This window comes from Dysidea avara, chromosome 9, assembly GCF_963678975.1.
Source record: "Dysidea avara chromosome 9, odDysAvar1.4, whole genome shotgun sequence".
Lineage (NCBI taxonomy): Eukaryota > Metazoa > Porifera > Demospongiae > Dictyoceratida > Dysideidae > Dysidea > Dysidea avara.
The window spans coordinates 2,499,565-2,517,350 of record NC_089280.1 but is presented as its reverse complement, the minus strand read 5'-3'; the positions used below and the strand labels follow the sequence as shown (position 1 = coordinate 2,517,350).

Below are 17,786 nucleotides of genomic sequence, written 5' to 3'. Positions count from 1 at the left end.
ACACAATTGGGACTACATATACGGCTTACACTGTAGAAGACTGGTTCCACCACCCCTACACCTAATCATGGTATATAGTATGAATCTATGTTTCACATTTCTTATGTATATAAATTAGTACAAGCTATAAAATTTAAAGTGATTGATTCATTATTGTGCGCAATCATGCATTACATAGTGTGCTAAAACTAGTCCTTCTCTTGCTTCTTTGACCACTCTCTTTAATTCACTTTGGATCAGTTCCTCAGCTGGGCAGTGCTTTGTAGCCTTGTACAGAAGTGGTATTCGATCGACCTCACCACTACCACATATTGTGAACACAAGTGTACCTTTAGGACAAGCTTGAATTAGACTATAAACGTGAGTATCAAGTTGTTTGATTGCCTGATTAATTGATGCTGCCTCTTGCTTGTAAGCTTCACCATATATGTCAATACTCTCCAGCAAACACTCCACTGCTTGCATGCGACCTTCCTTTTGAATACGTTCAATCTCCTCCTTGCTGGTCCCTTTCTTGGTAGCAGCTAGTGCAACAGCTTTGCTGGTCTTTGAATGAACCTGAAGAGCTTTTTGGTGTAAGAAGTTCTCTTGTACTTTAGCATGTGCTAATGCTGTGCCCGGTTGAGAGAGATAATCTTGTACGTTATGTAGTTCAACCCATAATACGTCGTTTGATCTGACTGCTGACTGTGCACGTCTCACAGCTTCACTATCGGTCTCTGCCACAATGGAGTGAACAATTCCCTGACTATGGTCTAACACACCTGCATATCGATCAATAAATGCACAACTTTTACCTGAAGAACACAATACCTGAAATAGTCCTATATTGTAGCCAATGTTGTTAATAGTGCCAGACTGGCCACTTTGTGAAAACGATATAGCAGAACCTTTCTGTAGCTTCAGCTGTACCAGCTTCATACAAGTTAGTGCATCTTCAATGGAACTGTGACCCTCACCATACTTTTGTATTGTGGCTTTGAGAAGGCGTTGAGCCAGCAACTTCAGCTTAGGTTTGTGACGTGAATTATTATTTGTGAACAGAAGTGCTGTGTCAATGACATGAGGATGGTATAATTTTAGAGAGTGTAAATCATTCTCAAGGGACTGGCCAACCAAGATAGCATCATGTGGAATGAGCTCTTTCAATTTCATCTGAACATCAACCAGGGTGGTTGAAACATTCTCCAAAATTTCAGCAGTAATTCCACTGTATATAGTGCGATAATCAATGATCTGTGCATCAGGTTTGACATACGTATCATACACACACTCTCCATTTTCGTTGACAACAGACACACGTGCGACATCACCAGTCATACTATCGTGTGTAGTGGAGACCATTTCACAGTCAACAGCAAACAGTGGAGACGTGTCGGACACCCCAGGTCCTTCTTTATCACCAATCAGACACCAGTAGTCATCATGATCCACTGATTCTACTTCTCCTTCCTCGGCATCCATTGTACTCACAGAATGGCTGGAGTCTTGTTCCCCATGGCATGTACACCTTACAGGGTAACCATTTTCCTTCAGCAAATCTAACGATAGCATGCACTTTGTTCTTAGTACACTCAGGTCAACATCTTCCTTGTCACTTCTGACGGAAAGGAAGGCATCTCGACCAGGCTCACAAAATGTTTCTGAGCCAGGATGTTTAATCAAAAAAGGATAAGATGGCAGCTTTGAGAGGTTGGCAAAAGCACTGGGTTGGTTGAGATACATTTCAGCAGAGACTGAAGACAGCCACACAAACACTACTCGTTCTACACTACTAGTGTCACAGAATGATAGCTGGTCAAGTGTATCCTTTGTGATCACATGTCTTGCAGCTGACTGTAAAGCCTTTGTTGTGTACACACCTAAAATGCTTCGATCTACCTTAGGGGATGTGTGCTTTGCTAGGTAAATAGAAAGGCCTTCAATTAACTTTGCTGCTTTTCCCTTTTGCTCAAGCTCATGTTTTTCTTGAGGGGTCAGTTTACTTTTCTTCCATTTCTTTTTCTTCCTCTTGTTTTTGCGTCTTTTACGCTTGGACACAGATGTAGGTGTCTCTTTGCTTTCACCATCAGCCACTGTTTTGTCATCTCCATTGTCAATATCATCGTCACTACCTGACACATCATTGCTGCCATCTTGAGATTGTGGTGACAACTTTATCTTCTTTACATCATCAGTGTCTTCACACTCTGCTTCTCGTTTTCTTGATGACTGCTTATTCATAGCATATGTGGTCATTACAGTGTCCCAGTCATCCCTGTCACTCTTAGGAGTTTCTGAAGGACTTCCTGGAGCCTCAGGCAATACCGAGGAGTCTCCCATGGATACATCATCTCCTTCTGTAGCCATTCTACGTGCACAAATAAGCCTAACATTACAAAGTGAAATACATACATTAGAAGTTTGCAAGAAATTCTAAGTAAGCACCATTAAATAGTGATCACTATACAGTATGAAATAAGTGGAGGTAACTTAGTGACTAGAGAGTTCAGCTGTAACTCATGAACTTTTTAAAGAACATTTGTGTTGAAGATACACCAGGGTATGGTGATTACATGTACCAAAGTGGTAGTTTCTAGCTCCTCTGGTTTTTACGATAATATTGATAACATGAAAACTTTAGCTCTATGGCCAAGTCTCTAGCCATTTCTTTCAAGTGCTTGCCTAGTTCTCATAGTTAATGGCCAACAAGTGCATAAACTAGTTCTTCTCAACACGATTGAATGATTATGAAATTGCCTTAAGCTGTCTCAAGCCGGAGGAGTTAATGCAGCGCTACAAGATAGTCACAGCTGAGTTAAGGACTGATCTACTTCCCTAGCACGTTAACAAGGTAAGGCTTAAAGCAAGATTGGTGGTCTTGCTGGCTCACTCCAGATCACAAAATTACCTGCACTTTTTGACACTGGTGAATATCTTGTCCCTTATCTTCCTAATGGGTATGTTAAATCACTTACCATTTGGTATACATGCACAGACTACATTTAATAGTTATACCACGGCTGCGAGGGATTTGCTGATATATATACACCCAAAGCCCAAGGGTACAGCCCAAGGACTGCAGGTGTATAATATCAGAAAATACCAAGTAGCCATGGTATAAGTGATATATATCACTTGGGGCGCACTCACCTAATAGGTGAAAGAACTACTGAGAACTCATCCTGTTTGTTTTATACAGTAGCATCTGAAGATCGATCGTGGTTTTAATAGCGTGGGCTAAAAGCCATCAGAACATTATCCATACGTTAAAACATCATTAATACGTTACTATGCTTCAACACACAATGTTAAAAACTTGCGATTGTGGGATGCAGTTTATATTGTTATCATTTTTGTACTAAGTTAAGCCAACTAACTTCACTATTGGGACAGTAAGTAAGTTATTATATTAAGTATTTAGGACTGGAAGTTACTAACCTATTTCAACGTAGTAGTAGCGGCTTTGCTGTTCTGTGGTCTGTTCAAAGGCTGATACGCAGTGGGTAGAAATACATATCCACGATCGCCCAAACAATTATTTTGTGCCATCATTATCCTTTAGTAACAACTAACTACTCTATCTTAGCAAATATACTCAGCTTAGCAGGGGAGCCTGTATTCCACGGAATAGCGGAATAACGGAATAAGTGAAAATCACATTCTAAATATTTTGTTATTGTTTATAGCCTCTATAACGTTTTAATATACATTCCTCACCTCGTAGAGAACACAATCACGATGGCACCGATCCTCGGGGTGATCTTTAAATAGGATATGTACAAAGATATTCACTCTAGAACAATCTAACTAAGCTAAACTACTGTTAAATACACTTCACTACATAATCGCTAGAAAACTAGAAGTTCTTTGTGTTATACTTGCTCAAACCAGCTGTCAAACACGAGCAGCTAGCTAGCTAACTGGCCGAATAGTTTAGGACAAAACAATCCACCCCCTAGGTAGCTACCCTGCATGCATGGAATAATCTGGCCTTTTTTATAACTCTGTTACCATTTCCTAAAGTGTTTGAAATAAATTCGGAAAATAATACTGCTTTCAGCTCCCAACATCAGAGCTCCAACCTCAGCTCTAATACTTCGTATATAACTCTAATAAATTCGGGCAGTTACTCGTGTGTGACAGCTGGTATGAGTAAGTATAGCACAAAGAACTTCTAGTTTTCTAGCGATTGTGTAGTGAAGTGTATTTGATGGTAGTTTAGCTTAGTTAGATTGTTATAGAGTGAACATCTTTGTACATATCCTATTTAAAGATCGCCCAAGGGATCGGTGCCATTGTGATTGTGTTCTCTACGAGGTGAGGAATGTATATTAAAACGTTATAGAGGCTATAAACAGTAACAAAATATTTAGAATGTGATTTTCGCTTATTCCGTAATTCTGCTATTCCGTTATTCTGCTATTTCGTTATTCCATATTCCGCGGAATACAGCCTCCTGCTTAGCAGCCACTACAAAAACGAGTCCCACAATACAAAGCTCTATGTCACTCAATATAACGAGTCAAAGCGCATTGATTCTTTGAACTGGCTGGGTATCAAAGTCATTGGCAAACTGCTTTCCCATGATATTTCCTGGGCAATATGCGAGTTAAACACCGAGCGGCACCTTTGAACGTCCAAGCAAAAGTGGTATATAAACACATAATGGTTGTAGACAAATTTACTTGCCATTAGTTAAGTTATGAGAATACAACTCATATATTCATGGAGCCAAATCCATTTACCATTACAGATTCTCTGCAGTATTGGTCTAAATCATGGACATTAGGCCGTGCAAAAGTTAATTATATGTTTATGGTCCTTCCAATTTCCCAAAATTGACCAGGTGACCAGGTTTTTTTTATGATGTGGTACACTACATTTGACATACGTAGCAGTACATGGAATTAGCAGGCTATAGGGAAAAACAAAGTACAGATATAAAATATTATAAACTATTGTATGGCAATTGTGCAATTCATTCAGCAAAAAAAAAAGAAGAAATTTACCAGGAAGGAAGGGAATCAGAAACATTATAATTAGGCTGTTGATATTTAGCCGGTCATTACAATTAAAAAAAACAAACTTAGATAAAATGTGACACAAAAAGGGTTAAGAAACGTAGAAAAAAGGTGTGACGTGACCTAGACTTGAACCCACACATTCAGGTTTGGAGTACCAACGCTCTACCACTGTACCACCGGTGCTTGCTGGCTACTCCTCTTGTTTTTGTACTATTTAATGTTACAAATATAAAATACTATATAGTCTAACCATACCAGTGAAGAAGAAACCAAAGCTGAACCCGACCCTAACCCTAACCTGACGTTTGCCTGTTAACATAATGATGACTTTCCCTGCCTGTATGAAGGTAAGTTTTTGGGTGAGCTCGCCTCGAACTCACCCAAAAACTTACCTTCAGACAACTAGTGCGTTTGATACTAGAGTTATAGGTGACACTTCCCAACAAATGACTGGCTAAATAAATATTTGCACCGTGAGCGGTGACCGGCTAAATATCCACTTCGTTATAATTAACTTTTGGTGGCCTTATAATTATTTAAAACAACTTTGCGAGAGAGGAATGCTGAAAGCAACATGAAACAAATACATAATTTAGGTGAGGTAAATCCTCAGACACAAACACATACACTACCACAGATGGGGCAGCATCACTCCACAAGTGAGATTTGTACCATAGATTATAGAAGGGCGCGTAAGCTATGTTCGTACTCGTGTTCGTACTAAGCAGCGAAACGAACACCTCGATGAACACACACTGGACCCCAGAACAGATTTTAACCAAGTGCATAACACAACACATGCCGAACAAACATTGCAAACATAATAACCAATTCATCACCTCACTATTTTATTTCAGCTGCTGCTGCTGAGCTCTAAATAGAACAAGGAGGTCGTTAGTTAGAATAAATCCATAGTCCTCAGTCGACGAGTCAGCGGACCTGCGGTGGATCACCGTATTGCTCTCTCGCAGTATCACTGTTGCTCGCTGTTAATTCTACACCTCGTGGTGTAATCTGACTCCATAAACATGAAAAAGGTGGCGCTGATAACCGGTGCTAACAGGTATGTAACATGTTTGCATTTTAATAGCTCCAGGCATAACAGCAATGTTTGTATCTTTTAGCGGGCTGGGGTTCGCTGTTGCTAAGAGACTGCTGGAAGAACACAAGGATGGTACACTTCAGTTGTGCTTGTTGTGCAGGAATATGTTAGCAGCAGAAGAAGCTCGCAAGACATTATTAACTAGCTCTCCTCATGCTAGTATTGACTTGTTATCGGTTGATACCAGTAGACCACATTCTGTTATATCAGTCTGTGAGGAGATTATTTCCAGGTAGTTATGTGTGGCTATGATCACTACCAAATCAAGGGGTAGTCACCTCCATACCACCAATTGATGCACTTGCGACTGGGATCAAGGGGTATTTTTGCAGTGAATCAAGCGATCAAGGTGTCCATAAAAGTGGTGATCAAGCACCTTTGGAAGCTAGCTTTGGGGCAACATGAGAATTTACTAAGCTTTTACAGTTGACGATCAAGAATCAAGGTCTTGGAAAGATGAAATCAAGCGATCAAGGAAATATTTTGGCGATAAAACTTTTTGATCCCGGTCGCGAGTGCATCAATTGGCGGTATGTAAGTGACTACCCCTTGCAAATCTTTTCCCATCCATTGCCAGCATCGGCTTACTCATATTCTTCCATTATTTGTGGTTTTCATGCAGATTGTACAGGTTCAGTAAAATGCAATTGTGACAACTGACGTGTTAGTGTGCTACCAAGTTACAAATTCACCTCTGTTGCAATTTACAAGATGAAGGTACAAGCTGAAGCATGGTTTTAACTAGCGCTGAAACAATTATTCAGTTATTTGACTATTCGGTCAGCATGACACTATTCGATTCGTTAACAGACTTTTCAAATAATCGTTAGCACTTTGTACTCTCTATTCAGATGGAAAAGCCAGCCTTGAAACTTACGTAAGATTGTGAAGTGATATATCTATGCTGTAAAAATTATATTTTAGAAAAGATAGAAATAGTTTTTAGGCGTTACCTTGCTCCATAACAAAAGGTTTCATTACTTATTCAATAGAGAATAATCGAATATTTGGTCATTCTGTTCACAACTATTCAAGTAGTAAAAATTGCTATTTGTTTCAGCACTAGTTTTAACAGTTCGCTGTGGTTATCCCTGGACAAATATTGGCTTGGAATTTTGTAATGGAATAACTGAAAAGGATTACCTGTACATGGGATGTGAATATCCATAACTAGAGAAGGAGAAACAGAGAATTTATTTAGTAGATAGGTGTTGTATCTATGTCATGTTGGTGGAAAGACTTTGTTTTAAATATGTTGCACTGGCTGAACCTTTATTAGCCAAACCATTAGACATTTTGACTTGTCAACTTGTCTAGCTAAGCTTCAGTTGTTCATAAGATTGTTTGATTACTTTTAAGTCTACAATTCATTGAACTGTCAGTGTTGACTTTAAGGCAGTGATGAATACAACAATTGAGTTGTATTACACTAATGATCAGTGTTGGGGCAGTACTTTTAAAAAATAATATATTATTTATTAGTTGTTACTGTCACTGCAATGAAACTCGCTACAGTTACATATTACTTCAGTTTAAAAGTAACTAGTAATATGTTATATTACATATTACACAATGTATAAAGGTACTTTGTTAGGTAATAATATTACAGTAACCGCTAGTTTAGTAACTGTTAGTGCTAATAATATTACAGTAACGAGTAATAGTGTGCTACTTTAGTAATGCATAACTTACGTAAAATAACAGTCCATTACATATTACTAGCATAAGAGATGTAGCGCTTTGTATTGCTTCATTACTGCATTAAGTAATAATATTCCGTAACACACTACACCCAACACTGCTAATGTTGTGGGTACTTCATAATATTTTGAAGTGGCAACATACAAGGAGCCACATCAAGAAACTCGTGTACAATATGTATGTATGTATGTATGTATGTGTTTATGATGGTCGTAGTCATACATATGTGCTATATTGCTGGTAGTCACCTGTCCTATCTTGCATGTTTTAAGCACAGATGTACTCCACATATACAATACTAATGCCTTATACTAAGCATACAGTGGAACCTGCTGTAGCTGGTCACATATGGACCAAAATTTATTGGCCTATATAGTTAATAAACAGGCGCCTGCTTTACACCTTGGGTAAAAAGTCACTCAGTTGACCTTTGAGAAAGGTGGCTTTCCTATACAAGTGAGAGCTATGGCAAGTTCTATTGTTTGTTGTTTATTCCGATACAATCACTATAATTATTCTACCTCATAGATACACTCATATTGATCTTATCTACCTCAATGCTGGCATCATGCCAGTCACTGGGTTTAATTTACGAGGACTGTGGCCCCCAACTTTCAGGTATGTAAGGTGGTGATTGTTGCAGACACCTGTTTAGCTTGTTACACTATGTGTCTTGTGGACAGTAATCTGAACAAGATACTGGTATCTGGGACTGGCATTCTGTCTCAGGAAAATGACGTCACTCCTGAAGGACTGCAGAAGACATTTGCTACTAATGTGTTTGGACATTACTTAATGGTAGGAGAATCTGTACCATCCATGTTTTCAACATTAATGCAAGCATACAAAGTATGCTTTTTCTCATTCTCAAAGCATACTCAGGGCTCAATCCAGAATATTATGTGGGTTTGATTCTGTAGGATCATGAGAGAGGATCACTATGCACATTCTGAAATGCGAAGCATGAGGTTTCTAGGGGGGCATGCCCCCCCCCCCCCCCCCCCCCCCCGGAAAATCGTTTTTGTAATGCCCCTGAATATTGACCATTTCATTGTTTACTTTGGGAAGATCAATTAAACCTAACCACGTATGTATCAAATAGGTATAAACCTAGAGAGATTGGGGAAAGAGGAAATAGTTAACCCAAGGGGAGCCCCCTCCCTCCCCCCAAAAAATAACCCCTGATATTGTGTTAATACACATGTACTGTGAATAATAATAAACATTACATTTTGTACAGATGTTTTTATAATGTTTCCAAAATTAAATGCTTAGCTGAAATTATTTCAGATGTAGTGTATTAAAGTACTCTTTCATCTATTTTTTTATCAGACATGGACATTTTTATTTCAGTACTTTTTGAAGCATACATGTGATATTTGATTAACCCTGAGTGTACTATATGTACACTGGTATCAGGCTGAAAATAACAGATGGCCTCTAAGGTGTACTTCAATACCTCATTTGTAAGCCTGTGTGTCATTTCAAATCTTGGTCCCAAAAATGCCCATTTCAACATACCATGTGGATCAAAATGACTGCTTTATTAGAGTGTTTATATTGCAAATATCAGTTACTTTTTAACTAAATTACTGATATGTCCACCCACTCCCTACATACTGTTTGTAAGGAATTGCTTTTTCACAGGTACGTCACTTGGAGGATAAATTATCCAATCAGGGCAGACCATGTCATGTGATCTGGTCATCATCTCACAGTGCATGTAACGTCAAAATGGACTTCTCTGACATCCAGGATGTTGCTGGGTCAGTAGTAGAGTAGTATAGTAGTGTAGTATTGTGTACAGTACTGTTCACACACAACATCATCTTGCGAGTGAAATGGGTGCCACACCCTTTAATTAGCGAGTTTTTTTAACCGCTCGCACTCTTGCAAGACAACGTTGCGTTTGAGTGGTACTGCAGTTTGTGTTAAGTACTTGTTTGTGCTTTAGAGCACAAAGTGCATATTCAAAGACTTTCCGTGAGGTATGACAGATGGTACAAGTTCATCTGATGGCTGGTGAGGGGATGCCTCCTTTTTATATCTGGTGTTTGGTTAGCTGAAAACTAATGTCAAGATAGTGTTTAAGTGCATTCAATGAAATTGTTGAATTGTTTGTATGGAACACTCACCTGAGTCTCAAAGCCAGGCATTTGGATAATTTAGGTTCCACTGTTATTACCATACCATCTTTTAAGACTGTAATCCTACATTATAAATTTTGTACTTCACTACTACTACTTTGACACTTCAACGTGTTCAGCTTGAGGTGTTGCATAATTCTGTGATATCCTTTTGTGGTCTTGTTTAATGCAATGTGTTGTATGTTTTATAGAAGAGACCCTTACGCAAGGTCCAAGAAAGCTATTGATTTAACAGCAGTTCAACTGAATAAAGAGCTTAGTGGAAAGGTGTGCACATACATATTTACAGTATCTAGTGTGTTAGTTTGTGTAATGAGTGAGTAGTTTCTATGCATTGTTGGTATGCTACATTCTGAATGTCACACACACTGCTGCATGTGTAGGGGTAATTTAAACCCTTCAACATGTTTGAAGTTTGGCGTACATTATGCACCAGCTATAGTCAGATTTGTAAATATTATAAGAATCTTATACATACTGTCTCCAATACTCCATTATATCCCTAACCAACACGTAGCCTTATCCCAATTATAGTGATACTTGTGTATTATAGATACTAGGGCTGAGCAATAGTATCGATAGTTTGATATACCGCGATAGTAAATCACTATCGTTATCTCGATAGTAGGGATATCACTATCGTGATAGTTATGATAAGCTCAGATCTGCATTAAAATGGTATCAACAACCCTTCTATACTGTTTTACAGTTAGTATTACCAGCTTTCTTACAAAGGAGTGGCCTATAAAAGCTATACCAAAAGTCCATATTCATCGGCCGCCCACGCAGTTAATTAACAAATGTCCTGTGCATGCAAAATAACTTTCTATATGACTGCAAATCATAGCTATACAACTGAGACTTTGTTAAGAGCAAAGTGTTTCACAAACTATCAGGATAGTATTCACTATCGCAATATTTAATGAGTAACTATCGTGATAGTAAAATTTTTACTATCGCTCAGCACTGACCAAAGTGTCCTGATTTTCCAGCTCACTAAGAGACTTTTACCAAGTGTCCAGATTATTCTCTTGCCCTCATATTCAAGTGCCCACATTAACAATATGCTATTTATATCTACCAATTTCCATATTAGGGTATTTATTGTCATACTGCTAGTCCAGGCCTGATTGTCAGTCAAATGACAGGACGTTTGCTGCCATATTGGTTGTGGTATGCTATCTTCCCATTGCTAGTACTGGTGAGTGGCATAGTAACTTGTGATTGTGGTATTGACAATGTGTATACTCCTTAGTTGAGGTTGTTGGCTACTACTACTATAACCTTTACTGGTTATGCTGGAGCTGAAGCTTTTGTATGTGTATAGTGTATACGTGGTGTGTGTGCGTGTACGTGTGTGTATTAGTACAGGTATATAAAATTTAGACCCACAACCAAGCTGGTACATGTGGGTGTTCTCTTATTAGATATGGCTGAGTAAACAGGACCCAGTCAGACTAGAAGGAGAAGTACAGTATAACAGTTTGTGTAATGCAATGGGTAGACCTTATGTGGGTAAAGTGAAGGTGAGGTAGTGTATGTGTTAGTGTGTACTTAGTGGGATTACCACACCAGGCCGATTGATCCAGCAGACCTGCCAGTGTTCTGAATTACACTAGGGATTTTCCCATCTATCGAGATTTGTTGTAAGACCATAATTCTTTATGATATGAAGCTCCTCATGATTGGATGTTCATTGTGCATAGCTAATGGATTGAGCTTGAATCAAATTAACTATAACATTATGCCCTAACTGAATTCCCTCGTGGGTGATGTCATAGATAACAGTATTATTGTAAAGATATTTGTTGTTTTAATTTACGTTGATTCAGCCAACTACAAAAAAAAATTTTGACGGTGAAATATTCCCAATTGACATACTGTCTTACTGTATGATATATCACATAGAAGATTTCTGGTATGGCCTTGTTATTTAATCTATGAGTAACTTTATCTGGACCGTCCTCGGGTCTCTAAATTGTGTAGAAACTGTTAGCCAGTAGGGGGTGTGACATGGACAAAGTGTACATAACCGATTAATGGCTCCCTATAACCAATCTATTGGCTTATTGCTTATGTTTACATATTAACAATGTTTTCATCAAATTAACCAATCAAACATGCATGGTATTTGATATATAAATAAAAGGAAAAGTGGCTTTGCAATGGACAAGAAATACTAAACAGCCTCTGGTGCACCCATGTGGTACGCCTTTTGTGATCAAAACTGTGGTCATGTGATTCAACTGATTAATTGGTTAATAGCGTAGCCCAATCAATAACTGATTGATCAACTAATTGTCACCTAATCAATTCACAGCTCTATCAGCTGGAGTCCTATTGCTATTTATTCGTGGTCAAATTACATGACTATATTTATGCTGTTGTTAACAAGTTCTCCACACAGTGGTCTACCAAACATCATGTGATTATCACATGTTCCCCTCACAGGTCAGTGGAGTGGAGGATGGTCCAGTATTAATACAACAACTGAACAAGTTAGTAGAACAATTCACCAGTGTGAAGTGATGACATGTCTACATGTATGTAGGAGAAGTTTTATTTTTATAGTATCATTTTATGGTATCGTTTTATGGTATCGTTTTATGGTATCGTTTTATGGTATCGTTTTATGGTATTACTTTATGATCACTTTATTTATGACATGTAAATACTGTACTATAATTCTGTTCACAATATATTTATTTCAATCCTACCGCTTTGTTACCATAGTAGCAGAACCTGCCCATTGTGCAGGTTAGGCACCTTCAAGTTTAAATTTTAGATCTCTATAGCTACTAAACAAATTGGTTTGATTTATTACTGAAGTCAGTTGGGGGCTTAACATTCCTGCTATAATCATAATAAGGTGGAAGTTAACTCTCTCATGTGGCACAGAATGCTTATATTCAAAATGCACTTAGTCCCAGCTGTGACATACTTAACGGCTTCTCTGAATAATTCGAGGTTATACTCCTTCAATCTAGGAAAGTAGGAATTGAGACTTGTCTTGCTCAACCAAGAGGAGAGTATCTAACTTTGTATACAATTAGCAAACTCAAGTAACACTTCTTTTGCAAAGAATAAAATCTTGACTTTCTCAGCAGTTCCCTATCACTATTTGATCAAAGGGGAGCCTTAGTTTGTGTACATGCTGTATAGGCCTGTGAATCGGTTATGCAATAATCGGTTAATCAGTTGGTTATTGTTGAGGGTGATTGATAATCGGGCTATGTATACAACAACCAATTATACAATTGGATCACATGACCATAGAATTGTTTACAATTTTGGTCATGAAGATTGCACTAAAGTGAGCAAGGAGGCTGTTTATTGCTTGTTTGTTAGGGATTACACATCACAAAGCCACTCTTTCTCCTTACTTCTTATGTCAAACAGCACATTTGGTTAAGAAAACACTGTTAATATACAAAATGACATTGAAAATGTAAAAATAATCATTAAGCCAATCAATCGGTTATAGGGAGCCAATAATCGGTTGTGTACATTTGGTCCAGGTCACAGCTCTAATGCTGTATTGGCAGTTATTTAGATACCCTACTTGTGGCTACAGCTATACTGAGGACAGTTAGATACAAGTAGTATGAGCTCTTGTCAGTAGTGTATCTAGGGGTGGGCCTGTGCCTTACCAAAGAATTTTAGCACCATACCAGAGATATCTGTAAGTGAGATCGAGATACTCTAATAAAGCAGTCACACTATTCAGAGAAACAATGTAGCAAACCATGGAAGGATTTTATGTACTTTATCAGTGATGTAATAATGTTATATAGTTGGTGGAGTGCTGCCATTGTGAGCAAGCAGTTACCTTTTTTTACTCCGAACCAGAGAGTCTAGATACGCCACTGACTCTTGTCCATAACACTGCTGTTTATGATACAATGAATGTCACTGAAACATGCAGACAATAATATAGTGTTCTACCACACTGGCCTTCTCCACATATTAATACCTATTTAAATTGTACTTTAAGGTATTCCAGAGTTGAGACACTGTAAGTGGAGGGAGGTGTACTGGTACGTAGTTTTTTTTGTGTTTGTCTTACATATGTGACCGGATTTGCGAAAAGGTACCTTTTCCACACATTTGACATACCAGCAAACAAAATGATGTAACACTCGACTCCTTGTACTGATTAACTTGCTCTTAGTATCAAATTGTAGCCAGATACTGTAGCTACATACAGTGAAAATTGCAAGCAAGTATATGCCATGATCAAAAAGTTATGAAGCTTTAAAGTTCACAAAATGGGTCAAATTTTGTGTGTGAAAAAGGTACCTTTTCGCAAATCCGGTCACATATATAGGTGTGGGTGACCCATGCCTAGACATGTCAAAAATGAGTGATAATGGTTGGGGTTTCTGGAAGTCCCTTTCTGAGTTGACACTCTTCAAAATGTAGTTATATCTAGTTTGCTACTCTTAATCCAAAAAATTTTACCTGATATTGTTTTACAGGAAGCAGCAGCCATTACACAGTAATTATTTTTAGAGGCACTTAGTGATAATGCCTAACTATTGTCTGTCTCATTATATGTTGCTGTACAAGAAGTATTCATTATGGTAAGTTGATCAAACGGGTGTGTATAATATACTTGAGCCAGGAGTTGGAATTCCTTTCTATCCTGGCTGCCACTCACATTCCAATTTCTGGATGGAGTGTTGTTGCCCAAGCACAGGTTAATTACTAATGTATTTTACACTCACTGTGACACAGGAGAAACTATAATCATACTAGTTTGCATACATACCTTTTCTGCAGTTCAAACTGTTGATATTTTAATGTATAATTAGCTATATAGCCATTTAAACCTGTTTGACTTCTTCAGTCACATATGCCAGTGCTGTTTGACTTCTTCTGGCAAAGCCAGTTAAATCAGTTTGACTTCTGGGATATTCTAGTCAAATCTTCCTGGCATATATATCATGCAGTTGATTTATAATGAATTCTGTTATGACAGAAACACGCAGAAGACATTTGCTACTAAAAATGTTCAGACATTACTTAGAATCCATCTGTCTAGAAGTCGAACACATTAATTAAGTTTATTTGTACAAAATCTACTGCAGTTTTGATTACTCTAATTAGCACTACAACTGATATTCTAACAACGAAAATTAGCAGATGTACAAGTAAAACAACTCTCACAAACTCTATACCAAATTTCAATAACTATTCCATTCGATGGCTTAGTTTACGCATGGTGAAAAAAGCTGCAAACATCCTTCACATGCTCCACCCTTGTACTTTTTATTGTAATAACCATAGCCTGAAGATTGTTAGATTACAGTGTCCGGGGAGGGAAGGCCAGGGGTGGACGTCAATCAGATGTCCTACTTCCCGTCAGTGTATACTCAATCAAGCCTCACTTTATTGGGTTAAATAACTGTGGTATTGAATTGAAAGACTGTGACCATCAAATGCAACTTATATTGTAGTAAAGAGCACCTTCCCTTACTATATCTGATTCTACCCAAGCTAGTTATTGTGGTGCATGGGGATAGTTCCAATGGTCATAGTCTTCATCCATATTGGGGAATGCAACATATGGCACGAAACTATATATAGAAAGGACAACAGTAGATCTACAGTATACTACACAGAAATGGTGACAATTATGAGTATGATTAGTGTTTACTATTACGACACTTGTGACGTATATAACTGTTACAAATGACACCATCTAGTTTATAAGAAATAGTGGTAGCTGTGATGTCATTTGAATCACTGTTAGTTATATAGTTCAGTTTAAACCAATTGTAGTTTGGTGTTGTATGTGTGGTTACCTATTTAAGGAGTGTGCCATCAATCAAGCATTCAGAATGACAGAAGCTGAAATTGCCATTTTCTGGCTCAGGAATTAACCAACAAGAGACTGCTACACCAGATGATCAAGATGACATTTCTCTTCCAGGATATCTAGCCTACCTGTCCTTGAGGTTCAAGGTGATTGCTACATTGATTACTGTCTTAATGGCTGGTTGGGTTTTTGTTACCATCAAGACTACGAAGAGTTTGCATAAACCTCATAATATCTTTGTTGCAAACTTGATGATTACTGATATACTGCTGGCAGTGTTTGGTTTCCTGGCATCTGGTAGTCTGACTATCTCATCTTTGTTTGAAGTGGAGTATCTCATTAGTTGTAAGGAATTCTTGCTACCATTTCTTCCTGCAGGCTTGGCTGGTGTACTGTATGTCGTATTATCTGTTGATAAGGTGATAGCTATAGCATTTCCTTTCAAGTACAGAAAGATTTTGACACCTCGTACTGCTTGCAAAATTATTATAGTGTCGTGGATTTTGGCTGTTTTACGTTGTGCATTTACAATATTTTTTGGTAACAATTATTTTATCAAAGTAGCAAGCTATGACATTTGTGTGCTAATCAAAACTTCCTTTATTTCATCTATCTTCACTTACTATACCCCTGTTGTAATAGCATTGATCCTTACACTAATTCTCAATGTGTACTTAGCCATGAAAGCATACCAGATTTGTAAGCAAATCCAAAAGGAGTCCAACTAGTCTGGAGGTGACAATAGTCAGTCCCAGTCATTGCTGAAGAAGCAAGCCAGCCTAAGGAAGCAAATGAAGCCAGTGATAATGTTACTGGTGATTATCTTGGATAGTGTATTCATTGGCTTATTCTTTGTAGTCTTGTATATTCCAGCAAACTTTTATTAGGTGGTTCGCTATATCTTGAGATCATGAAGTATATCATCCTACCTAATCTTTTCTTTGTACCACCACTTCTTCATCCCTTTGTGTGTGGGCTCCTTGTATGTCTGTGAGCTGATGATTACTGTCTTGAAGAGGATGGTACGTAAGTGCAAATGCAATTCTGCAGCTGTAGTCCCTCAGCAAGCAAGGACTGCTTGGATGTAATGAAACTGCTGCCATTGACATCTTGTGTATTTAACAATGTAAATTTGCTGTTTAAGCATTGTATTTATGCAAGTATATAATTACAATTAGTAACAGTAAATGATTTCAGTAGTTAATATTCCTAACAAGGATTGTTGATGTCACTTTGTTGATCATAACTCAGTTGGTCTAACTACCATAACTCCATCACCTACACTCTTATTATTAAGAGCACTCCTATGTTGGGTAATTTGTCTATGCACTAATTGTCAACTTACTAATTTATTCACAATTTTTCACACTGTTCAGTGATCTTTTGTAATTTTTCATGGTTTTCCTTGATTTATACAAAAGCAATGCCATAATATTATTTGGAACATATTTATCTTAGAATTGTAAATCTGGTTTGTTGCTTAAGTCTTAATTTTTGATCATTATTGTCTTCATACCTTTTGAATGTTGTACTGAAATTTTTGCTTGATTGTATAGATCACAGTTAGAGTTTGGTAGAATGTTATCCATTATTTTCAGCAGGATTACTAAAGCCTGCATGCTGGCTGCTGGCTGGCAGCCTCCAAACAAATTAGATTAGTGATCAACTCTTTCTCAGACTTCTTTTCATGTAGACTACTTACTTCAGGTCTAATCCAGTTATGATGATTTTACCTCTCAATTCATTCAGAGTTGTAGGAGAGAAGTTATAACCAGTCAATATAGCTAGTGTTCAAATTATTCCACAGCTGCCAGTTTAACAGCAGAAAAAGTAATAGAACTTGTCTAAGACCTTGAACAGGAGAATTTCCTTGGCCTCATCATCCTGGGTAATTTGTCTGTTGCTCTTTCAGCATGATCACCCTTCATGGTGATTAGACAATTTCTAAATGTAATTCTACTGCATGCACTCTTCATTGTCAGCAGATAACAACAATAAACATTATACTT

General features: G+C 37.8%; 2 protein-coding genes across 6 annotated transcripts; one reads left to right on the top strand and one right to left on the bottom strand.

Moving 5' to 3' along the window:
• Positions 1–86: 86 nt before the first annotated feature.
• Positions 87–5,916, bottom strand: LOC136265818 (uncharacterized). 3 transcript variants are annotated; one of them, XM_066060743.1, is made up of 2 exons: positions 5,851–5,916; positions 87–2,350 (listed from the first exon to the last, which is right to left on the bottom strand). In XM_066060743.1, exon 2 carries the CDS (start codon positions 2,347–2,349, stop codon positions 151–153), a length of 2,199 nt encoding a protein of 732 aa, XP_065916815.1. In that variant the 5' UTR covers position 2,350; positions 5,851–5,916; the 3' UTR covers positions 87–150. The 3 variants fall into 3 exon arrangements, with proteins under 3 accessions (XP_065916815.1, XP_065916816.1, XP_065916818.1); XM_066060744.1 differs by having other exon boundaries at positions 5,846–5,907; XM_066060746.1 differs by having other exon boundaries at positions 87–2,368; positions 5,851–5,874.
• LOC136265828 (3-keto-steroid reductase/17-beta-hydroxysteroid dehydrogenase 7-like) lies at positions 5,892–12,663 on the top strand. 3 transcript variants are annotated; one of them, XR_010705747.1, is made up of 11 exons: positions 5,892–6,069; positions 6,131–6,340; positions 8,338–8,427; positions 8,493–8,607; positions 9,457–9,575; positions 10,148–10,223; positions 11,053–11,157; positions 11,212–11,271; positions 11,384–11,482; positions 11,532–11,602; positions 12,408–12,663. XR_010705747.1 is itself a non-coding variant. In XM_066060765.1 (10 exons), the coding sequence occupies exons 1-10, from the start codon at positions 6,035–6,037 to the stop codon at positions 12,483–12,485; spliced, it is 987 nt and encodes a 328-aa protein (XP_065916837.1). In that variant the 5' UTR covers positions 5,892–6,034; the 3' UTR covers positions 12,486–12,663. The 3 variants fall into 3 exon arrangements, 2 of the variants coding, with proteins under 2 accessions (XP_065916837.1, XP_065916838.1); XM_066060765.1 differs by lacking the exon at positions 11,532–11,602; XM_066060766.1 differs by lacking the exons at positions 11,384–11,482; positions 11,532–11,602.
• The last annotated feature ends 5,123 nt before the right edge of the window (positions 12,664–17,786 follow it).